This window comes from Calonectris borealis, chromosome 4, assembly GCF_964195595.1.
Source record: "Calonectris borealis chromosome 4, bCalBor7.hap1.2, whole genome shotgun sequence".
Lineage (NCBI taxonomy): Eukaryota > Metazoa > Chordata > Aves > Procellariiformes > Procellariidae > Calonectris > Calonectris borealis.
Window position 1 is genome coordinate 44353912 of NC_134315.1, and position 25886 is coordinate 44379797.

The 25886-nt window shown below is 35.6% G+C and overlaps 1 protein-coding gene across 1 annotated transcript in view; it reads left to right on the forward strand.

Annotated features, from left to right (window-relative positions):
• Positions 1 to 25886, forward strand: part of SPOCK3 (SPARC (osteonectin), cwcv and kazal like domains proteoglycan 3) — a 232363-nt gene that overhangs the window by 163276 nt on the left and 43201 nt on the right. The window contains exon 6 of the mRNA XM_075149396.1: positions 10903 to 11017. Coding sequence (XP_075005497.1) covers positions 10903 to 11017 — 115 coding nt within the window. The remainder of the gene's footprint in view (positions 1 to 10902; positions 11018 to 25886) is intronic.

Here is a 25886-nt window from a genome sequence, read left to right on the forward strand (position 1 = left end):
ATTACAAAACTATGAATGCCAGCAATGAGGTACACCGAGGATCTCATATACATACAGTGTTGAGTGACATTCTGTGTATCTGTAGCTTGGAACTGCTAAAAATGATGAGGAAGTTTGAAACAAGGAGCCTGATGAAGTGTTGAAATTTGGGCTATATGGGCAAGAGCTCTGAATAAGAGCCAGAATTTATAGACTTAAGTATAGGCATGTATATGTCAGAAAGAGAAATTATTTATATTAAGCATGCTTACAATAAGCTGTTAGTGTATTTTCAAACTGCATCAGTGTTTATAATTTTGGAATAAGCCAAGATCAGAAGGAATAATACAGGTAGGAGTAATATGGTTATATATTTTTACCCCTTTTGTTAATTAGTTTTTCTAAAACACTCTTTAAATATTATTTTTTTTTATATTTGAAATATCTTGTTTTTTACAGAATTTATTGTCTTCAAGGAATATTGAAATATTAATTTGGTTATGAGGTAATATATTACATTATTTTATGCGAAAAATGGCTAGAAGCATTATTATTAATGCCGCAAATAGTATGTTTCAAGTAGGGATCTCACAGGGTTTTGTGATTTAGCATTAATTAAGCTTTACATTCCATTTGAGAATATTAGTTTACCTGTTTGCAAAATGTATAGAATAAGATGGTGAGGTATATATTTACCAAACTGAGCAGGTGCCTAAAAATTCAGATGGCTGATTAAAAAGCAGATAGGTCCTTAGAAGCATTTTCAGAAGCTCCTATGCAGCATGTGTCTCTAAAAGTCTCTAAGTATGAAAGCAAAGACAGGTAGGTGCCTAATTTAAATAATCCTAGTAGGCATCTATCTGCATGTTTCTGTGACTTAATATGCTTTCTAAGGTGTCCGAAAAAGATTGAATAGGTAGTTGACCTGATTTCAGGCTTTTCTTTTTATGCCATTGCACTGCAGAGTGCTGAAGAGGCGAACAGGAAGGAAACTGTACATACAGATTTTCATTTTGTCATGTAAATTACTTTCTCTAGTTCATAGCTTTATAAACAAGGTATCATCAGTTCTCTTTCAACCACAGAAGATTGTCTTCGCTCAGGGTCTTGGCTCAATAGGCACGTTTCCTTTTGTTCTCTGATCAAAATGCTAGTTGCATGTCATTAAGGTTAGTATTTTTTAAATGTTTTTTTCACTTTAAATAGCAATACTTGTTTGCTGAAAAGCTTTTTACCCAAACTCCTATTGTTTGGGCAGGTAATGCACATGATTAACAGGTTGCTGACAGGGCAAAAAGGCATCTATAGATCAGGATGACACTTCAGAGATAAATTTGCACATTAATTTTTAGCTTCTAAAGCTTGGATTAGTTGAAAATGTGGTATCTTGGCATTATGTCTAGCTGGTTTTAGTTGAAAATTCTATATTGCAACTGCTTGTGCCTTCTTGGCTGCTTTTTGTCAAGGATTATAAAATGGCATAATAATTTCAAAATTAGGTTTACCCCCACATTAACGTCACTAACTGTCCTGGTTTCGGCTGGGATAGGGTTAAATTTCTTCCTAGTGCTGTGTTTTGGATTTAGTATGAGGAGAATGTTGATAACACACTGATGTTTTCAGTTGTTGCTAAGTGCCCTCCTAGTCCAAGGACAGCTCCCGTGCCTACTGACTGAGCTAGGTGCACAAGATGGGAGGGAACATAATCAGGACAGCCAGCCCAGCTGGCTAATGGGGTATTCCATACCATGTGACGTCATGCTCAGTATATGAAGGGTAGGCGTGATCCAGGAAGTAGCGATCGCTACTTGGTTATCGGTCAGCGCGGGTGGTGAGCAATTGCATTGTGCATCACTCATTTTGTATATTTTATCATTATCATTATCATTATTATTTCCCCTTTTTTTTCCTGTTCTATTAAACTGTCTTTATCTCAACCCACGAGTTTTTCTCACTCTTACCCTTCCGATTCTCTCCCCATCCTGTTGGGGGTGGGGGGAGTGAGTGAGCGGCTGCGTGGTATTTGGCTGCCTGCCAGGTTAAACCACGACACTAACCCTGGCCATGTTTTCACCTCCCTTTTAAGCCAACCTAAAGTGACACCGCTGCTCAAAGAAGCAGTACCAGCCATTGCCTGGAATTGGCCTCTTGCATCAAGCAGTCCTTTACCTCTCTGCCATGTTCCTTATCAAGTAATGCTCCGTGTTGAACTGGACCTGGAACATACCCTGATCCATTCTCACTCTGCCCTCCCCACCCCTATGATTGGTGACAGGAATCATCAACGCAGTTAAAGCACGTTGTAGTTTCTTACATATTTTATTTTAGGAGACTGAAATCTGAGGCCCTAATTTCACATAGCAATTTGCACAAAATACAGTAAAAGCAATATTTTGAGTAGGGGAATGTATGTAAGCTTTGTGAAATGGGGATAAAGTGAGAAAATGGGGGACATGGATAACCAAAATAGCATGAAATGAAGTTGAAAGCACACAGACTGAGTACTGGTAATCAGAGATTATCTGTTCAACTGTCAGAGATATCAGGTTCTGAAAACAGGGAGAAAACAGAGATCTGTATTGATGCATGAATGTGGATTTCTACAGGAGAGATTTCTACCAATAAGACACATGGTGATACTGGAAGAAATATTTAACTTCATTCTCTCCTTCAGCATCTAGCTTTGTGGTACTCTAGCAAAGAGCTCTTTTCTCAGAGATCCTGTTGATTGCATCATACAAAAATCTCCTAACCACCCATTGTGGATCATCTAGAAAATAGGCAGAGAAGGAAGAACTGTGAGCTTTATTGGTAGGAGCATGTAAATTTGAGAGGATATTCCAAATTCTCTTTTCTCAGCCATTCTATTTGTTTGGACTATAACATCTAGGTTTCTCTGCTTGCCCTATGAACGTTCAGTTCAGGGTAGGTAACAGTGCAGAAGGCTGTGGTGTGCGACTCGTAGACTATGGTGGTAAGATTTTGGAATTCTGCAATGCCTACTGATATCCCCAGTTTCACCTGCACTAGATCACTTACTCGCCTCTTCTGTACACTGGAAGGTTTGGTTAGAGCTGAGTGGACAAGGGTGTGGAAGAGTTGAGGAGTCAGCAGTAGAGCCTCTTATTCTCTTCTCTCTCACTGGCTAGTGTCAGAATCATTATCCATGACCACAGTTTGTAATAATAAGAAAAAAACACTGTTAACTTTTTCCCTATATGGATGAAGTATTTGTAGCATATGAACTAATAATTATCAGGTGAATCTGAATTTAATTATTCACCAGTATTTTTTTAATTAGAATTAGATAGCATGCCCTGTTTAATTTTAAATGCACAAAAAAAGTCATGGACCTCTACAGAGTTCTCATTATTCAGATAAGGTACAATTAAAGGCAACAGTTACCTTTCAAAGGTGAAACATTTTTTACAGTTGTGTATTAGTTATTGGTTGTCTAAAAAGTAATTTACTAAATGCTCGGCATTAAATATGATGGTGTTCTAGAAAGCATTTCTGTAAGTGTCATATACCTCAGCACATAAAAGTTTCTAGAAGACTTTAATTCACATTCAATTCACACTTCATCTGATACTGTGAAGTTCTGTTTATATGGTAGAAAAGGGTGTGTTGATGTATCTGACCTAACTTCAGTCTTTAAATATCAAGGGCTAATAGCAGAATTGCTGTGCCTTGAAGCACATAATGGACACAGTACTTGTTGGAGATCCAGGTGAATGCCCTGGCAACTAACCTCTGCTGACGTGTATACTCTAGGGGTGTACCAGATCTGCCTCCGGCTGTCCAGTGTGTATAAGGTGAAGGAGGAATGGGAGGGAGTATCTGCAGACTGCACCTGAAGACATCTAGTGTATGAGCTTCTGTTCCTTACTTGCCAGAGCAATCGCATGTATCCTCATTACTTAGTGTCCTGGTTTCGGCTGTGGTAGGGTTAAATTTCTTCCTAGTGCTGTGTTTTGGATTTAGTATGAGGAGAATGTTGATAACACACGGATGTTTTCAGTTGTTGCTAAGTGCCCTCCTAGTCCAAGGACAGCTCCCGTGCCTACTGACTGAGCTAGGTGCACAAGATGGGAGGGAACATAATCAGGACAGCCAGCCCAGCTGGCCAATGGGGTATTCCGTACCATGTGACGTCATGCTCAGTATATGAAGGGTAGGCGTGATCCAGGAAGTACCGATCGCTACTTGGTTATCGGTCAGCGCGGGTGGTGAGCAATTGCATTGTGCATCACTCATTTTGTATATTCTATCATTATCATTATTATTTCCCCTTTTTCTTCCTGTTCTATTAAACTGTCTTTATCTCAACCCACGAGTTTTTCTCACTCTTACCCTTCCGATTCTCTCCCCGTCCCGCTGGGGGTGGGGGGAGTGAGTGAGCGGCTGTGTGGTATTTGTCTGCCTGCCAGGTTAAACCACGACACTTAGCTTTAGTTACTTTGTTTAAAAGCCGCTAGATATTCCTGGCAAGACATTACTACTGTGGAAGAATGTTATCTTGCCACTGACATAGTAGCATTCTCAAAAAGGGACAGAATTACATCAGTGAGAAAAAGCCAATTGATAAAATGCTGGGAAATGTCAAAATTCATGTTGTACAAGCACTGTTTGTCTTTCTTTTTGGGTAGACATATAATGCAATCTTAACTTAATTCTGTTGCCGTTTCTTCCACAGGGCTCTTCACTCAACACACAGAATGGACATACCTTTCTTGTATCTAATCAGTAATTCGTTTTCTCTGCACTGTTCAGTACAGTCTTAATGTCTTTTACTATACAGTAGCCACACAGTTAAACTAAATTCCTCATCTGCTTTAATATATCTTTATTCCCTGTAGATTTTGAGAAGTCTGCAAAGAGTAACTAATTTACACTGTCTCACACGCAGTTCCTGCATGTGATATGAGAGTGTTGTTTTACAGGTGGAAGATGGTTCTGCAGATAGATGGAAGCAAAAAAATTATTCGTGAGATATGGACATCCAGTTAAAGGATTGTTTTTTTCATGTTTCACATTGCAAAGCATTTATATGTTCGATTCATTTTTGCTTTAGTTTTTCTAAAAATATTTAGCATGTTCCCAAATCAGATCTCAGGTTTTCAAGAGCTCAGGAGAGCAAAAATACACTCAGTACCAAACAGAATTTTGCTGAAGTAAGTTATCTGAGATCCGTGGACCAGCATAAGCATTATTTTCCTTTTCTTTCATGCAGTCTCCCTAGTTCATTCATTACTCATGTTTCAATCTCTCCAGCAAATGAACAAGATTTATGCAAGCAATAGTCTCTTGACACTGGTTCATTCCCAAAGCAGGTCTATCCTGTACTTCCTCATTGAATAAGCTTGATACCATCTGGTCCACCCAATTTCTCAAAGCAAGATAAACTACACAGGTGTCATTCCCGACAGACTTATCTAATCCTGGTTGTAAAGACAATGATTAAGATTCAATAAACTTCTCCAACAATTTATTTTAATACTTCACTACCCTTATTATTAGAAAGTCTTCCTAGTATCTAATCTGACACTTTTCTGCAGCAATTTAAGCCAATTATTTCTTGTAACATTCGTCATGGCATTCCTTTCTTTCAGATGTCTTTTACCTACTTGACAGCTGTTATGTGAATCTTCTTTTCTCAAGACTGAACATCCCCACTCCTTGAGGTTCTTTCTTAGTGACTATTTTCTAGGCCTCTGGTCATTCCTGTTACTCTTTTTTTGGACTTTTTCCAATTAATTCCTGTCTTGTTTGAAACCTTGTCACAAAGCTGGACAGGGTGCTCTATTTTAAGCGCTACCAGAGCTGTGTGGAATTATTTTACATGTTTTGTAGGTTGCAGTCCTGTTTATGTATCCTGGTATGATAATGTTTTCAGACACTATTCAATTGTTGATGATGATCACTAGATTTTTATTTTTCCTTTGGATGGATGTCTAGCCAGTTGTTCCATAGCTTGTATTTTCAATGTGATTATTATGTCTACCTAAGAGTAGAACATAGCAGTTTTCTATATTGAATTACATTATATTTTTAGCCTATTTCAATAATATGAGTATTTTTATTATATTCCTGTCTTCTAAAGTTATTCCAGCCCCTTCCATGTTTAATAGGATATCTTTTATTTCATCTTCCAAGCCATTAATGGAAAGACAGAATAGTTCCAGGGTTGTGACTTACCCTTACAAAAGTCCACTCAGTGTAGCCTTCCATTTTAACGGTGAGCCATTGATTGCCACTCTCTGAGGATCACTTTCAACTAGTTTTGTACTCGTTTTACAATATGAGCACACAAATAGCCAGTATGACTTACAAGGCTGCAATGTAAAAGAGCGTGACAAGCCTTGGTAAAATCAAGGTACTTGCAATCTCATATATGTCTGTTTTCTAGTTCTTCCATAGAATGAAATGAGATCTGTTACGATTTGCCTGGTAAAACCCTACAGCATGGTCCATCTCCTGTCTTCTTCTAGGTGCCCAGAAATCAAACTTAAAAGCTGGTTTTTTCTATAATTTCTGAGATCATCTTTTCCTTCCTTATTTATTTTCTTCATCTTTCATTCATTTCCAGTCTAATAGTACATCTTATGTCCTTCACAATTTCTCAATGGCTGTAAGTTTGCTCAGCCAGTTCTTCAAGTGTTCAAGGATGTAAATATCAAATTTAACTAATTTGAGAACTTCTAGACTGTATAAATATTCTCTGTATCTTCTTTTTCGCTCAACATAGAGATTTGACCTCTGTATGCATGACACTCGTGCTAACATATTACTCCTTTCTGTAAAGGTTTCCTGTATATTTGAAGTCATCAAAAGGTTTTCCCAAATCACAGGTTTTATGAATGTCCTCCCCATATATATTTATGACATTCATATTGTCATTCACACTTGAAAAATTAGGTCAGTTGGTCACAGGAGGATGCTTTGGGGATTTTCTAAAGATAGACATGTATATATGGAAATGTATGGTATTTACCTGGAACTTGGTTTACAAATACAAGGGAAGTTGGGATTGTTTGGAACTTAATGTAATAAAGTATATCCTGTCCTTGTATTCATGCCAATCAAATGCACACACAAATAATAGTTTTTTTTTCCTTGTATTTTCATTTTTCTCATTATTTTACCATGGAAAAGTGGGTGGGTTTTTTCCATTTGGGGGCAAAACTAAGCTTTGTATAAGTACAATATGCAGAGATCCATTTGGCAGCCTTTGACAGGTAGCTACTTCGGAATGGAAGTGGCAGAGCTTAATGAAATATATTGCTGTCATTTAATCTTTCCAACTCTATAACAGTAGTTCTAAGAGCAGAGCCCATGTATATCAAAATAACATACACTGTAGTAGTTGTTCCAGAAATATAACTGTTCTCATCTTTACTGTAATAACAGTAAAGCTGCATGAGTCATATCTAAAGATGACATATTCTGTGATGTTATTCCCACAGATTTTAATTGCTTGTCTCTAGTTCACTAAACAACTACTTTGGGCAAATGTTGAAGAATGTTGGGTCCATTTAAGACTGAACAGGTTTTCAAACAGGCAGAATATGAGTAAACCAATTGCATTTTTCTATGGGAAACTTGACAGTACAGAAATGAGGAATTTTTCATCCTGAAATATATTGCCAGGAGACCCTGACATAGTACATATTCTTTGTATTGAAATGTTGGGGTTTTTTTAAAGCACTGTGCAGCATATTTCTCTGAAGTCAGAAATACCTATTCTTTTGTCTTGAAACAAAATGTGTGAAAATTCAAACAGTTGAAGCATCCTTAGAATCAAACATACAAATGAGACATAGTGAAACTCCTGTGTAGGAAACTGATATGCTAACAGGAAAGGGGAATAAAGGTCAGAAGATAAAAAGCTAGATATATTCAGAAGTAAAATGGTATTTTTTCATGTGTATAAGGGATTGTGATGAAAGTAGCATAAGCAGTTAACAGTTTATAAAACCACTATAAATAAGGAATATTGTGAAATCCAACAGATGAGTTTCTTGAAAATTTCATGACATATTTTCCCCATATAGAAAAGTCACTAATAAAGCCAAATAAATTGGAACTATTTTATTGCTATACATAACATAATAGTTCACGTATTTTTCTGCTGTTTAAACTATTCAGATATTTTCCCCACAAAACAATTTCATCACTGTTCCTAACACTACCTCTCCTTTGTACCACTACTTCTCATTGTCCCCTCATATTCTGTGTGCCACAGATTTCTTTTTTTATGGAGTTTTTCAGGTATGTTGCTTGCTCTTCTACCAGTTTGAGACTAACGTTGAGGGAAGTTTGACCGGCCTTTGTTTAGCTGAGCTTCCTTTGCAATATCCCAGTGCATTGTTAATCTGGGGAAGAAGGACAAGAGGTCTAAACCAGAGTTCCTGGTGTCATTAGCTGCTGATATGAAATTGTCAGAACAGCCTATTCATTAATTTCTGACTTATGCAAGCAACATGATTTTGCTTTGTTTCTGGAGACAAGGAATCTATCTCTGCTGCCTGCCTGTCCATAAAACGAGTTCAGTGAGTGTAAAATTCTAGCATACCTGTGAATGGGAATACTGATTTGGAAGTGTTATGTGCTGACCTTGCACTCGCTAACTCAGGTATCAGTGCCTATGGCAGGTGTCGGGCATGTAAGTTTTTCTTAACATTTAAAGGGCAATGTTATTTGCAAATAGAACTGAGTAGACAAGTTAAAAATGAATCAAAAGGACTAAACTCACAACTCATACCTATTATGTTAGCTGGAGCATCTTTGAAGTATTTACTAGTTTCTTCAGCAACATTTGAGTGAAATAAAATAGAAGCACTGGAGACTGTAAAAAATAATCTCTCAAGAAAAGTATTAAAGAAATCTTTAGGGAAAAAAAAAAGTATTCCTTTGCTTTGCACTCTTCATATTCTGATTCTCAGTAAAACAAACCTGAAATGGGTTTATATGTCCAGTTTTAAATGGTGGTCTCATTAAGTTCAGTCACCAGCAGGAGTAATCAAAGCCTGAAGCACAGGTATTTGTAGGTTTGACTCCTTAAGCTACTAAGATTGGACAATAAAAATTCTCAGATCTTAAAAAAGGGAAGATATCTCTTTTCAAAAGAAATGTATTAAATTCGGGCTATGATCTATTCTACTAACTCTGAAGACTGCTTCGAGTATTAAAATGTGAATTAGGTCATGCACTGTCTGGAAAGAGGTCTGGCGGGCATCATGGCTAATGCAAGCATTCTCCTGTACAGCCAGGATAATTGTGCAGGGATACAAAAGGTAAGTCAACATAGGCAGAGCTCTTTGCTTTGCTTCAATTTTCTGGTCCTTTATGAGGCACTAGTGCTATTTGTATGGCTTTCAATGGAGCAGGTCTGTTCTTTTTCATTAGAATTAAAAGATTCTTTTAGCCTCATTGTCCTTTAATCATGCATTTTTGGCAAAAGGTAGCACATTCAGAACTGAGCTATAATGATGATTTTATGTAAATGCACAAAATTTGCGGTATTCTTTTCTCTCTTTTCTAATGTGACTTCATATTGGTATTGGGAGTGGTGCAAAAAGGTATTATTTCGATACGGTGATTCAGTTCAGCTTGTGCTAGGTGGAGAATTGCATGACAATGTGACAGGGTTAGAAGTCTGACTGCATGAAAGGTTGATAAAGTTCTGTAAATTCACAGTGCTTATATCTGCATACTAGTGGAAGCCTCAAGTGCAGTCTTTCAGGAGGCTCGTTTATTCTTACATAGCTACAGTGCTCCCACACCTTACTCAGTTTTAGGAGAGAGAGAGAAACTTCAACTTTAGGGTTTGCTGGAAATCCTGATAATTGTATAATGCAATTGCATTAAACGGAAGTTAGATACCCAAACAGAAGATGAGTCAGGGAATATAAGGCACAAATTCTGGTGAGGTTGTTCTTCTGAAGTGTTGTGATGCATAGAAAACACTTCATATTTTTATTTGTTATTTGAACTGGTTTTCTGACTCCTATGCTTTTAAGTTCTATATCCCTTACCTGACTAATGAGACATCTTCCATCCTTTGTTCAAGGATGAAGTATTCACTATAACCATCTTCCTCCTTTCCTTTCCTTTTCTGAAAAAGCTCTTTGTAGATGCTTAACTTCCCCCCCCCCCCCCCCCCCCCCGCCTTTTTTCCTGATATTACATTGGCAAAATGTCCTGCAGGAAGATCTGTATGTCAAGAACTTTTCTTTTGGAATAAAAGTTCAGCTTTTAAGTAAGAATGACAATGTTTACAATAATGTTATTTTCTATGTATGTGATCTTTAACTATGTTATTTTTATGTGCTTGAAACAACAGTTCCATTTCCTGGTTAGATTTAATTAATTTTTGTATGGTTTCTGATATACAGTATACAGATCAGAACCACACAAATTAATCTGTTTCTCTATTGGAAAAGACTGTCACTGTGCAGAATTGCATCTGGCACAGCTTTCAATTTTATTTGTTACTGCTTTTTATGAGGAAACTGTCATCTTAAAGGTAGAAATTAAGTGATAAATTCTATAATACTTCACTGTTAATCGCTTCCTATCAATAATGAATATTGTTGCCTTGTTTATTTGCTCTTATACAAATTAAACCAACGCAGTCTAATTCTGTTTAGTATGCATATTCAGATCAGTCTAACACCACAAGTGCATTCATGCTTGAATCGAGCCTGAAACTGTAGCCAGGTTGGAGAACAAAAACTTTGTACTTGTACCTAATCTAATTCTTAGTACAAAGGTAGCATATACTGCAGAAAATTTTTCCTAGCACCTGTGTCTGCAAAGATTTAAGCACTTCATCAAAGATTGCTTCAAAATACTTAAAGAGCTATAATTTTTATTGTAAAAGGTGTTTATATTAATGATAGTCATTCTTTCTCCTTACAGTGCAAATTAGACTATCAAGCCTGTGTCTCAGGAAAACAAATCTCAGTGAAATGCGAAGGACGTTGCCCTTGCCCTTCTGACAAATCCACAGATGCAGGCAGAAATGATAGGAGAGGTGAGTGATGGTAATTTGTATGATATTTTTAACAGCTCATTTCCAGAAGGAAGTAAGATGTTGCTCGCAGAAGAGTACAGTGATCACAAACACTGATTATTCTTGAATGAAACCAGCTTTATTTTATTCAAGGTTGTTTTCTTTGCGGTGTGTTTTGAAATTGTGCCTACAGTAAAATACCACTGTATTTTTCAAATACAGCTATTGTAATATGAGTTATAGTTGGTCTTTTTTTACTCTTTAATACTCCTTGAGATGCTTATGGCTGTACTTAAGACAAAGAAAAATTCATTCCTTGCTCCTCAGTGTTTTCAATTGAATATTCAAGAAAATGAAGCGTGATAGCAAAAAAGGAAACTTAAAAGTCCTTGTTACTGCTCATAGGAGCAAGCAGTTGCACTTAAACTATTGAACTATTAGTGAAGACTGTCATATAAAAGTGAGTTCTTTGTTTGAAAAGTGTTTGATAGGAATAAATCAGCTTCCTTTTGGACGATGCATTAGGCTGCTGGAAAATGCAGTTGCTTTGTACTGCTTCTTAGCCATTGGTGCAACTGGAGAAAAAAATCTGTGGCTAAGCATATTTGTATTTCAGTGACTCCCAGGTGACTTTGGAAGGTTTTTGTTAAACAAAACGGGATACCATCTTTGGTGCTCCTGAATAGAGAGCTGTCATAGCGTGAGGTTTTAGGCCACCATGGACCTCAGTTCGCTAAAAACAGCATGGCTGGAGGTCTGTATTTTTGTATTGCTTTAGACTGATCTCTGTTAGATGTATTTTTTCTTCTTCCTGTATAGTCACACTTTTGATGAGTAAGCTAAGAACTTTATGCACAAATACCCTGTATCCTTGTTGGAAATACACCCAAATTAGTTTTTGAAGATTTTTTTTTTTTCCTATAGCAACCTTATAAAGATAAAACAAACCAGCATTACATTCCTGGATTATGTAACGCTGGTATTTCATTATGTTTTAATTATTTCAAATTTATTGTGCAAGAGAGTCTTGTAATTTCCATGATAAGCTGTAGCTACTGCCAAAACTATTTTTTTTCCTAGTTTAAAAAATGAATGAATGTTCTTTTAACAGTGAATGGAGGTGACCACTGCAAACATTGAGCTGTGTGCAGGCATATAAGTAAATTTAAAAACTGCTCTGAAACACTCCTTTAGGTCACTTTTTTGGTCTTCAGCAATATCATTGATTGTGTAATTAAACATTAATTGAATATGTGTAATTAAATATTCTCTATGCTATGATCCCTCTGCAAAACGATACTCTTGAGGGTTTTTTAAAGCATTAATTTACAATTTCATGTCGTAACTGTAAATAAATAGATAAATCTGTCATCTTCTTGCATTGCCAGCCCGAATGAAAAACACTGGAAGACCCAGCCTTACATGGTTAATATAGCCCCTTTGATAAGACGTATATTATGTGGTTGCAGTTTTCACTAGCAACAATGTGGGGATATTTGCTTAACAGTGGGCATGAAGTGAAATTAAGATAATCAGCCATGAAACAACTCTCTGTGAGCAGTAGGCCTACCATTCTCCAGTGTTAGTTTTTGAATATGGTATCATTGCCCTCAGTTTTTACCAAAATAAAATTAGCATTTTCTATACTGGAAGCTGTTTCACCTGATGCAGTTATTTTTATCATTGTGTGTGTTCTTTCAAGCACATTCTATTTCTGGTACTCCTGTACTTAAGCATTGAAAACAATCTATAGATAAATTCTATTGGCTTCAACAAAATGGAATTGGTTTTAATTAGGAGTGAACTCCTAAGAATGAACTCTTCTTGAAAATTTATCCTGCCAAGGGATCAAGATTACTTGTGCTTAGTTATGTAAAATAGAAGGAAAAGAGATCCTATATGAGTATGGGAATTAACACTAATCCTGTCCTGACAGATTGTCAGGGCAAGCAAAATACAGGGCTTTACCAGCTTCTACATTTTACTGCAACTTTAAAATCATTTCTTTACAAAGCCAAAGGCCAGGAGACATGAGAAATATTACAGTGAGCTGAGTATCATTACTGAAATTTCAGCCATTGTTGTAACAGAATACAAAATTTGTTATAACTTTGTTATAAGAACTTTTGTTGTAAGAACACAATTATTTTCTTTAAATTGTTCACTGAACAAAGTTGAACTATCGCCAAAGTAAAAAGGTTTGTGTAACTTTTACAATAGATATTTACTACAGTATAATACCTTACTTTTTCTAACTGACTGAAAGAGCAATTCTGGCTTTTATTGGATACTGGTTGAGGAGTCGAGATAGGACTGTCATGAGCCAGGATTTGGATACATCTGTAATCTCTTTCTGTATGAAATTTACCTTGTTTCCAGTCTTAATATTTCCTTGGATTATTTTTTACTAGTATTGTACTTATATTATAAGTTGAGATATGGAAAATTAATGATATTAGATTGGTGAGTATTTCTTAGGAAAGTAGAAGTTGGTGGACTGAGAAATTTTATACCCCACCTTCCAGAAAATAGAAAGGGAGGTCCCAGACAACAGCCTTCTCTGTGGTCAGCTGTAGCATTTAACATCTCTCAAAAGCTGCAGAATGATGCAGAGGAAGGAATATGTCTGTTCCTGAAATAAAATTGTTTCACATCCTTTCAGAAACGGAGATAGAAAGAGATTATTCACTCTGCCTTAAATGATACTGCACTCATTGCATCATTGCAGACATTTCCTTCTGTTTCTCCTTTACTTGTTATAGAGGTTATTTAGAGGCTTGTCGACTAAATAATAAGAAAAAATTTTATAAAATATTAATAACAATTAAAACCTTCAAGATGCAAGATGGTGTTGCTGGACTGTTTTAGTTGTTTTTTTTTCCTTGCCTGGACCAAATACCTGGGGTATGTCTCTTTTCGTTGTCACAGCACCCTAATGTGAGACATCTGGCAATGCAGATGACAAAATCCCTCTCGCTATGTCAGTCTAAAGGAATATGCTCCAGGAAAACATACATAGCATTTCTGCATTTACAGGAAGGTCCTCACTAAACATGTTTTGAATGCCAGGGCAGCAGATGAGTGTATGGCTGACAACTCTAACTGTGGTCAAAGACCTTCCAAAGGTATCTAAGAAAAGCAATTGTCAGTTGGCTTGAATTTGCCAATATGTACTCTATAGAGTACATACACTGGGAAAGTTTAATTATCCTTAAATCCAAAAAGCTTGACAGAGTGCCTATGTTTTATGTCCCTGTTGAGCTATGCTAACATGTGATAAATGTGTGCCGTGACATGCCGAGGATCCTGCTCCCCCAAACAGTCTTATTCAAAGATTTGGCTGATATGTGCTACAGCATCCTCTTGGATTATGTCTTTGGATATCTTCTTCATGGAAACAAGGTTGGGATTCTGCCCTGACATAGAGTCAAGATGCAGCTGGGACATGCAGTCATACCCAAAAGCTCAGAATCAGTTGAAGGTCCTGCAGTTAGATGGAAAAAGCTATAACAAACATTATGGGTAAAATATTAAATATCCATTTTCATTAGCTACTGAAATAGAAAAATTTGCTTTTAACAATTTTTGAGTTAATTTCTAATAAATCCTGTAGTATTTTTGCTTAAATAACAAAGGTAGACATATATTTATGAAAAAGAGTTTCTCATCTGATCATCTGAGGAGGACTGTATAGGTAACATAGGAAGCTGCTATATATGTCATACTCTTTGAGTCTAAGCTTTTGCCAGAAGGAATTGAAAAGGCAACATTGCATGCTGAAAGTATTTTCAGTTAGCATATCTGAAAGACTTTAATCACAGAACATAGCTGCTCTCTCAGCTGCATCCTATTTTATACTGAATACTGCCGAATTGTTAATTGCTATGAAGAGATAAGGATAAGTAACAGTAGGATTAAAGACACTGTGGATTCTGTTTCGTTCTGTGTGCATCAGTGCTTGAAAAACAAATATAGAGACTCTTTTTAAACAAATAGCAAAACAGCACTCTCCCAAATCCTCTTATTTTATTTACATAGCAGCGTCTTCTCAGTACATGACATCAGCCACTTTTCATATAGTACAGGTATAGATGCCAAAAAAGAGCTTTTGTTTTGTTTGCGTTCAAAGAGAACAATGAATGGTTTCCAGACATCACAAATAAAGAGATTTAGGGCCAGAAATAACATTTGTATTAACTCCTTAATCTCTACTTTGTATTATTACCTTTCGAGGGCAGATACTACTATTTTGTAATTCCCTTTTTCTCTTCTGCAAGATTAACTCCAGGACGTCAATAGAATAAAATCTGTATCCAAACCAACATATATTAGACCAATTAGGCCTGATATTATCAGTAATCAATTATAGGGTAGCCAGGAGAAGCCATTTATATGAGACAATGAGCAAAATTCCCATCTGTAAGATGAAAAAGTTCATGCTGTGTGGTCAAGGATAAAATTTAACTTTCAAACCTCAAATAAGACAAAAATAACCCACCAAAGAAAATGACTCTTATGTTATACTGCTCTTCTGGGTTTATTTACAAATATGTTAGTATGTTTTAAAATATTTCCCAGAAGATCTAATTATAGCATCTAATTTTATGCTGCCATGCTTGTTACAGAAACTAAGTGACTTGCCTGTAAAAAGAAGTACAAAGAGAAGGATGCTGGTTTTCATCATGGAGAAAATACTTTCAGTTGTTAACTTTCTCTGAAGAATATGCACAGTAAATGGAACGAGGCAGTCTCAGTAGTTTGGGAGTATAGACAGTAGCAACATTTTATACCTGTGAGTTAAATCTGCATTAGGTAATAGTCAGCTTTCTAGTCTACTGTTTTTCTTAGCCATATGTTTATGATTCAATAAATATTTTGTTATGTAATTGCTACTGCAATTCTATAGAAGGCAAAGTTAAATGAAAATCTCTATGCTTTTTTAGTTGCTTAATTTTCATTAAAAAAATTTGCTGATTTTTCTCAAAATAGTCTTTAGATGAACTCTGAAATACAAGTTCACAACTATCAGTGGAAGCACTCAAAACGAGGAATTTGTCTCATCCGTTTTGGTGTGTACTGATTGAGATTGATGTCACTGTGGGCTGACCACAAAAATCAGATCTGGGCTGGTATTTCTGTTCTTGCCTTTACTACTGGCATCAATATGAATCTTACCATTGATTTAAATGTAAATAAGCTCTAACACTGTGACTCAATTTCATTGTTAGAGGAAAAGACATTATCTGTAGGTAAGCTTTCTTATCCTACTCATGTTTTTGAACTCTACTAATGTTTCTGAAAACTTTTGTGATTTTAAAGACACTGCAAAACTAAAATGTATTATTGTATATCCATTTTAGTTCTTTAGAGGGTATTGACTTAGCAGTAAATGTCCATTTTGCTTTTATTGCTTTTTATACTATAATACATAGTATTCACTTTTAAATCTCACAGCTGTTCATCTTAGACCTATATTTGTCCAGGCATGCAAGCTAACTGTTTTTCACTTTGTTTAATTCATTATATACATTTAGAGTAATGTTGAGCTGTAAGTATACATTATATATAAATAGAAGCTGTTTGAAGTTAAAGTAAAAATTGATGCATTGTAGATTTTTATGCTTTGAAGTTTGGTCAGGCTAATTCATTAAGAATGTCTTTTTTTGTCTCTATTGTATATAGGGTGAATTATAGACCATTTTTTACTTGTTCTTTCATAGGAAGTGCTATTGTTTAATCAGATTTTATTGCTTTAGTACCTTTGTATTTTATAAATGTTAGTTTTTTCCTGAGATAGCAGAGTAATAATCTTAGCAAGAAATCATTTGTATCTGTAAATTATTTCCATATCTGTGATATAATAGAAAGGAAATTTGCTAGCATGATAAAACTGTATTATTGTATTTGTAAAAGACACTTATTTAATATCTATTACTGTATTTGTGTAATAACAGAAACTTAATGGAGCAAACGTTATTGTTTATTCCTTCAATGTTAAGATAAATTTTCTGCATGAATCTTCTTTAGATTCGTAAACAGAATTTTTTTTCTTTGCTTGAGTGACACTAGGCCAAGTAAAATTGTCAGCAGTATCGTCTTTCATTAATCAAACTCCACGTTAAGACTTTCTAAAAAGAGACTTCTCCATCATAATTAGTGGTAATCTAATGTAGTGTGATTAGTAGCAATCTAATGTGGTATAAAATGACAGAGAATGTGTTTGGAATGAGAAGGTGTATCTGACCTGCATGCCCACAATCCCCTGGTCCCCTTGTCATCTAGCCTGGGGCTTACCCAGAGCACACCATGTACCCAGGCTTCCTTCCCCTGGAACCCAGGGAAAGATTGGAAATGAGCAGTATAGGCTGCTTGCCAGGTCTTGTCCATGTGTGATGTGGAAAAGCACACCTGAACTTGGCAGATGGAAGCTTTGAAGGTCCCACAGTTTAGTCAGATGGCTGAGACTAAAGGGTAGAATGTGTGAGAAATACGAAGGGCTTGTGGCTGTGTTTGAAGGGCTGGGGAAATGGAGGTGTAGCTGTGTAACCTATTGTTAGGCTGCAGAGTTGACTGCATTAGTCATTTTTGCTTCAAATGCATGAGTTTCTTCTGTAATTTCAAGCTTCTCTTGCATGGAACAGAGTGTGTTCATTTTGTTTTAAACATCTTTATAGTTCAAAAAATATAACTAGAATTGTTTAGTAATTAATAGATGATCTTTTGGCTAAAAAGAAATTTTTGCTTTTGATTTCTGTTCTTTCGGGTGTTAAAATATTTGGGAACAAGGGATAGAAATATGTGTCTTGCAGAAAAGAAGTGATACCACAAATGCAAGTATAGCAATGAGGCAGAGACATTCTAGTAAAAAGTGTACTATGAATTAGAATCAGGGTGGAGCTAATAGTGGGAAAAAAAAAAAAAAGACAATAGCATGTGTTTGTACAGTGATTTATATTTTTTTAAGTCTCCGAAATGAAGTCATAATTGCAGAGCAAATTAAAATTCCATTGAAACTTGACTGTTAGAAGTGAAGGATTAAGGGGAGACTAGCCATTCCATAATAGTATAGTTTATATAAAAAAAGGCTAGAATGAAAGAAACTGTTTATGCTGTGTTTATGAAAAATAACATCCATAGCACTGCACAACATATTCAAGAATGCTGTGAAAAAGAACATTTTATTGTTGCCAGGATTAAGTGAAATCCTTAGAAAAGTTTGTTAGCTAAGTACTTGTTGTCAATATTACAAAGAGCTAACACTAAAGGGAAAGCTGAAATATTACATACCTAACCCTGGAAACAGCTCTTTGCTCACAGTTCCAAGCCTCTTTGCAACAGCAGTCTTCTCCAGAACCTCTTCCTCTTTGCTTTTGTTTTGGGCTATTTTGTTATTTCCAAGTCCTTCCACTTTTTATGGCTGCTTTTGGCAGCCTTGGATACTCAAATCTATGCAGCTTTTTAAATCCAGGTATATCATGTCCCCAGATTTACATTCCTTGGAATGGAAAATTCCTTGGGGGTCAATGCTGTGGAAAGCAGTTCTAGCCTGCTGTGGTGGGCTGCACTTTGAGAAGTTCTTCTCACGTTTCTTCTGTTAGCAGCAAATGGGCATTTAACTGGCAGATCTGACCCATGTTAAAAGTATGTGAATAATACAGTTTTCAATTTCTAAGTGTCTAAAATAATGGGAGTGCTGCATCTCTGCTCACTGTGTGAGTATTTTTATCACAGGACACCAAGGGCATGTATGTCCTGTGCCAGTTGAGGCTTTGCAAACGGGCGTGCATGTTTGAGGACATGAGCACAGCTGGGATTCCTCAGTGGCCTTGTCCATCCTGTGCATAGGGAGCAATTTTGGAGTGAACGCCCCCAACTTTGTCTCAAGCAAAACTAGTTGGTTCACTACAAATCAGTATGTGAGCGTGAACTTAAACACATGGAATAGACAATACGCTTAAGACTTAGGATGCATTGCCTTTTTTTTAATCCTTGATTTCTATGGGACTGTTCAGACACTCGGGGCCATTTAGACACTGGTTCTTTTCAGATAAAGGCTCAATATATACAAGATGAGGAATTAGTCATTCAGAGTTGTTTTCTTACTACTACAAAGTATTCATATACTTTTCACAAAGGAAAACACTTCTCTATAGGAGATTGCTTTACATTGATTTATTATGGAAGTTTTGATTAGCCTGGGTAATTTCTTTATTTCCTTTCCCCTTGTTTTCTAGTAGGGGAAAAAAAACCACTAAAATCTTATGATAAATACATCTTTAAAGGAGGTGAAAATCTTACCTTCAGTGTATCATCCTGTGGTTTTGTGTGTGGTGCTGCAATTTTAAGAGAGTTAGACAAGCCATTATGATGAAAGAAGATAATTAATACTGTTTAATTTTGTTTGATAATCATTAATTTTAACCCAGGTCATTAAACAAGTCACGAACAATTTCAGTCCTAGAGTCACCGAAACATCCAAATTGTTAGGAAAGTTTGATCTGTGTAGCACAACAAACTCTATTAAACTATTTTAGGTAGTCATGGGAGCATGCTTTTTTTAGGCTATATTCCTTATCTTCTTTTGCTCTCTGCCAGCCAGTTTCTATGGATTATAAAGCTGGAATCTTAAATATAGTCCAGACCATTAAAATGGTGTTGCATTCGATTATAATGGCTCTAATTGCCTTAATTATGTAAATGAAGGGGCCTTGCCAGTCTTATGGTACATTAAAGGCTTTAGAAGTGTGTCACAGTAGTTCTATTGAGACTAAATAACCAAAGAGATGAAGATTGTATGCTGAGTATCTGGATCAGCATTATCGTTCTGTTCATGCAATGTATGAATAAGCTAATGGGATGCTGCTATGTTTGTGTCTCAAGTACTGATGTGATGGTGTTGTTTTTTACTGCTACTATTTTTATACCATCAATATGCAGTTATATTTAAAAGTGTTTCATTGCTCATCAATGGGAGATAACTGCTAGAAAAATACTCAATTTATCAGGTAATTATTTTAAACTAGTTTATTTGCCCCTCCTGCTTATTTTTGAAAGGTAAAACATGTGGTGCTAATTGTATAATCTACTGATGAGTTACTTTGTCCTGTAATTATGTCAGAGCTTATTGGATAGTGAAGCTGCTTGAGATCCTTAGGAAACTCAGAGATGGACTGATGATGGTTCAGTAGTGTTCTGAAGGAGTGTTGGATCAGTGAGTTTCACTGAGTTGTCTTCAAGTAGGATGTAAACCCAATGGTATTTAAAGAACATGTGATATCCTATTTGCAACCAATTCTCAATAACAGTAATTGCATCTTTAGTAGTTTAATTTCCTGTTTACTTCACAACTTCAACTGTGCTGTCTATGTTCCTTGTTAAATAGCTGCAGTCTCACTTTTCTGAAGTGACTGTTTTAATAGCTGGTAGAATTTTGATATTTTCTTTAAAATAAAAATGTCTTTTAGAAGCCAGGGATTAAAAAGTCTGTCTTTGGCAGCTATTGTTAATGTTTCTACAGTTACTACACTGAAATTTACAGAAATAAAATGTGCTAACTACAGAGTTAATATCCTGGTGATATGATGTCACTTTCTGAATTGTTTTTTGTTACTTTTTTTTAAATGTGTGTCAGATCTTAGGCAGAAATTTAAACTTTTTTTTTTTTGAAGCTGACCTCTGTCATGAAAATTAATTTCTACTTAAGCTAACTTGAAGCAAATATGCCAATAACTTACTATGCAAGAAAAGAATTTCACTTGGTATCAGCATGTCCTTACTTGGTTACGCAATTTCTTCTTTCTTACAACAATTAAAATATAATCAGTTCTTACATATAAAAGTACAAATTTTCACTAAAAAAACTTGCTCACCTCTCCTGAGCATACAGACAGAAAGCCAAAATTGATTTACTGTTTCATTTTTACTTTCTTTGCATAAATATTTAAACTCTTTCACAATTGAGAACCATTGTTCTTTTGGTTGGTGTAATGTTTTGAGGCACCAGTGGAACAGTTTATGTGGCTAGTGCATATTCACTGATGCACTGAAAACGTTTAACTGTGCAGTGAAAGTATGATGACCCGTAGGCCATGTTCACATCATCTGATTATCCTACAAATTTCAATCATCTCTAAAAGTTTGAAAAGATGATGCAATGCTAAAAAGAGATTTAGCAAAGTACTTCCTCTCTAGGGCAATCATTACATGGTTCTGAGTGTTTGTCTTAGAAAATACATCTTCCTCTTGCTTCAAAAATACCCAGCCTCATTGTTCATGCCTAATTGTCATTTTACAGATTTCTCCAAATCCTGCCAGCTTTGACTCTTCATGTAGGTTACCATAGCTTTACTCAAAGTCTTGGTAAGAAAAGTTAAACAAATATGCACTAATATCAGCATGATCTAAATCTATTTCAGGTGATGTATTTTTAGATCTCCACTACTCTCATTACCAAGAAGGCAGGTTTTCTATTTGTAAATAAAAAAATAGAAATTTTTTGTGTACTCTTGATGAATCAGCATTATGAAAATATATATTAATAAAATTATTAGATAGATACTCTGTGGCTCCAATTATCATATTTTATCAATTGTGTTGCTTTTTATCTGCTTCACGAAATACAATAATTTTTTTTTTTTTTCATGATATCTTAATTTTATATATCCCAGATGCAGGCTACTTGACATGTCAGAAATCCTCTAAATAAAACATTAAAGTCTTCATGGAAAATGAAAAACCCAACTTCTTCCCTGAAGGCACCAAGATCCATGAAATTAGCTGTGGCATCTGTTTTAACTGTTGTTCCTGCTGATACTGCAAGATCAAGTGCTATAGCCATCTTGCATGCAACCATCAGCAGTTGTTCAGTTGTATCAAATTGTAAGCTTTGGCTCATTAGCATGGTGGCACCTTTATAATAGTCTGAATGCTAAATGAAAAGCATTCAGCTTTAAAACATAACTAAAATTAAGTGGTTTTGGAAAACAGATTTGTATTGTAATTTACTAGTACTGAAATGTTTTTTGTAGGAAAAAAGCTCCAGTCTTGTATTTACCATTGATAATGGTGCAAGGCAAGTCAGAAGAAATCCTGGATTGATATATATTGAATAATAATTCTTGTCAAAACTGTTCGCATTATTTCTCCTGTTTATAATAGAGGTCTGTTATAAATTCCTGAGATTCTTAATAGCAGGAAAGCATGAAACATTTAAAAAGAGAGTTATAAACCCAGCTTTAGGGGAAAGTAAGTAATTAATATGGTTTTGTTCTGTTTTGTCTTCAGCAGGATTGTCTCCTTATCTGAATTTAGGTGTAGATGAAAGTTTTAAGCAGGATTGTAACAGAGTTTACTGTGTCTTGTAGGAATCTGATTTTTTTTTAATCCAGTTTTCTTTTAATGTCAATATTTGAAGTTGAGCACCCTCTGTAGTATTTCTGTATGCACAGTTTAAGAGGATTAAAAGATACCTCAGAGGCCACTAATACACGGTATTATTTAGTTACCTTCTTTCTAAAGGTTTAACTTCAGAAGCAGGAGTACAAAAAGAGCATATAGTTTTAACAAAGTGAAGAGGGTACTGTTGCAGCTCAGAAAAACAAAGAAAATACAATTATTCTTTCTGCTCTTTTCTTTTGAAACAGATAAAGCAATGGAAAAATGCAACAGAGTAAAATGTCAAAAATATGAAACAGGGACAACTTGTTGCTAATATTTTTGTCCCTGGCAAATTCAAGAAAGACCAACAGGCCTTGCCTTTATCACCTGAAGTAACGAAGTAATGAAGTAATAGGAAAAAGGATAGTAACAAAATTAGGATCTTAGTTATTGTGTTGGACCCTATTTGAATCTAGCCAAGAGAAAAAAACAGAGTTGGTACAAGTATATCCAAGTCACTTGGGAAGTTTCTGACAATTTAATTGGTCATTGGATCACAATTGGACTTTATAGAAAAAAGGATACATAACATGAGGAAAGCAAGTTAAAAAGAAAATGACTATAGGTTGGAATCATTTGGCTTCCTTGAATTCAGGAAGAGTTGTCTACCAGCTCGAAAGTCTACTGAGAAGTAGCGTAGAAATATTTTTCCGAGTCAAAAGCTGAAAGTAGCCAACAATATAAAATATGTCAAGGCTAAAGGATGCAGGTAAGTTGTCAGAGACCAGCATCTGTGACAGTTTGTTATTTAGAAAAAGAAAGCCAGAAACCAATTCAGTTGTTCACAAGATTGTTGTGTACATCTTCCTTTCTAGCTGAAGTATATCCCTTTCCTGAGAACATCCTAATTTTCTTATGTTGAAGAACTATACATTACTACTTTCCTTGTCTTTTTCTTTTTTGTACACCACTTTGTAGTATGTTTGCACATACTGTGTAACACTTCACTCTGCAAGTGAGAAGTGTAAGGTATTAGTCTTTGTCAGTTAGGGTAAGAGAGTTAGGGTGAATGATAAGTGTCAAGTTACTCAGTTATCTTAAATTGTTTGTTTTGATATTTTAGTTCATTGATATTATTTGAAGTTACTTCAGTGTTTCACATAAAGGCTTGTAATAAGTGATGCCCAATGTCATAAAGATTGAAAGTAAAGTTGCTTCCTTTCTCTTTTTTCTTTTTTTTTTTTTTTTTTTTTTTTTAATTTAAGCTATTTCTAAATTTCTCCAGAATATTGGGAGAGGTTTAAATCAGTTGTGTTTTGTAACAACAGACTTTGATCAGACCATGAGGTCAGGCTTCTGATTTGCTACATTTCTCTTCTCAAAACCAGAAACAAGTACAGAAACAAGCTGGGGGGAAAAAAAAAAGATGGAAAACTTTGCTTAGTGTGAAAGGAGCAAGGAGACATGAGTACCCTTTTTTCCCAAAATAACCTGTGCAACCAGCACAGACAATCTGAACAAAGATCCAGTAAATGAGGAATTAAACTACATCATCACTTGAGTTGATCTTTGTTGAGATGTTTGAAATTATCAGTAAAATGCTTTTCCTACCATACTTTCATCAGGCTATGCACCAATAGTACAGAATCACAGACTGACAGAATGGTTGAGGTTGGAAGGTGGAGGTTGTCTGGTCCAACCCTCTGCTCAAGCAGGGCCACCTAGAGCAGGCTGCCCAGGACTGCGTCCCAGCAGCTTGTGAATATCTCCAAGGATGGAGCCTCTACAACATCTTTGGGCAACCTCTGCGAGTGCTCAGTTATTCTCACAGCAAAAAACTGTTTTCTGATGTTCAGAGGGAACCTCCTGTGTTTCACTTTGTGCCCATTGCTTCTTGTCCTGTCGCTGGGCACCGCTGAAAAGAGCCAAGCTCTGGTTTTGTTATGTCCTCCATTCAGGTATTTATATACATTGATAAGATCCTCTTGAGTTTTCTTCTCCAGCGTAAACAATCCCAGCACTCTCAACATTTCCTCATATGAGAGATTGTATTGATCCACAAAACATAAAACAAGAAATCCACATTATAATTAGCTAATCAAAGTTATCTCACTATCATAATAGAATCTCATGATTGTTTTTGTCCTATTCAGTGATGATTAGTGAGACAATTTTGATTAGCTGTGAAGACCTGTGAAAGAGAAAAAACTTTAAAAAAAGAATGGTCCGAGAACTATGAAGTATATATCTGTACTTAATGAACTAAGTAAACTTAGTTCACTGTGCTTCTGTGTGCAAATGTATATATTCCCAAAACATAAAGAAATACAGACTGATCTCACGTTTTTAAGGAACAAATAGAGAAATGTGTAGCTTAGCATATAACACGACATGTAATTGTGAAAATGTGATTTATAGCTCAAAATATATTTATTACAAATATTCTTTGTCATTTTAAAATGGTGATGTAAATCCATACATTTCCTAGAAAGCCTGATGCAATTTACAGTGCTTTTAGATTTATATGTTAACTTATGTCGTAGTTCCTAATTATGAGTAAAGTCTTAGGAAAAAAATATATTGTTTGCTTACATGCACAGACAATGCAAAAGTCTATAATGCTTCATATATATATATAAAAATATATATTAAAAGAAAAAAATCTCAGTTTTATGTGCCAAACACGATTAGGTCTTTTCCCCTAGCAAGTAGAACATTGAAACTGTTCTCTGGAACTGAGCTTTGTGATTTACTTTGGAGGGTAACGTAACCACATACAAGATATACGGAAATGTATAATCATTATTAGTAGTAGTCTAGAAACCTAATGTATTTTCTAGAACATGAGCTCATAAAAAGTGTTTGCAAATAATAAAGCCTGCAAAACAGCCTTTGTTTTCCATCTATTTTAGCCACAGTGATGTAACATTCAATTTAATCTGACATAAGCTTTTTAATAGGGTAATGATTTATTCTTGACATTTGGACAAAGGACACAAGGAGCCTTGGAAGTAATTTTAAAATTCCTACCTGTATATATTTATATGTAGAAAATGTTGACTATACACAGCATAAGGATAAAATTATTGAATTTCATTGCTTCGGAGATCATCGGATAATTGCTGAATCTGCTATTCCTTGTTACTTTTGCTCTACCTCTAAGCAAGATTTCTTCAGACTGGAGTAATGCACCTTTTGCCATTTAGGACTTCCGTAATGGAAATAGAAATGCATATATCCATTAAGAAGGCATTTGCAAAGAGATTGATGGCATTGGCATGCATTTTTAAAGCACTAAGCGGATAGCCAATGCATACGTGCAGATCAGTTGCACTGCTTATGCGGTGAGTCTGGTGCATCCTAGATGCTTGCAGCTTAATGACTTAAGACTTGAATTTTACACTGTTCTGGGACAGCTGAACATGAAATGGCCTGGTCAGAGCTGCTGCTCTTGCTCTGATATGGTCTGAAATTCCTTTTTTATTCCCAGAGTTTTGGGGTAGATAAAGAACAG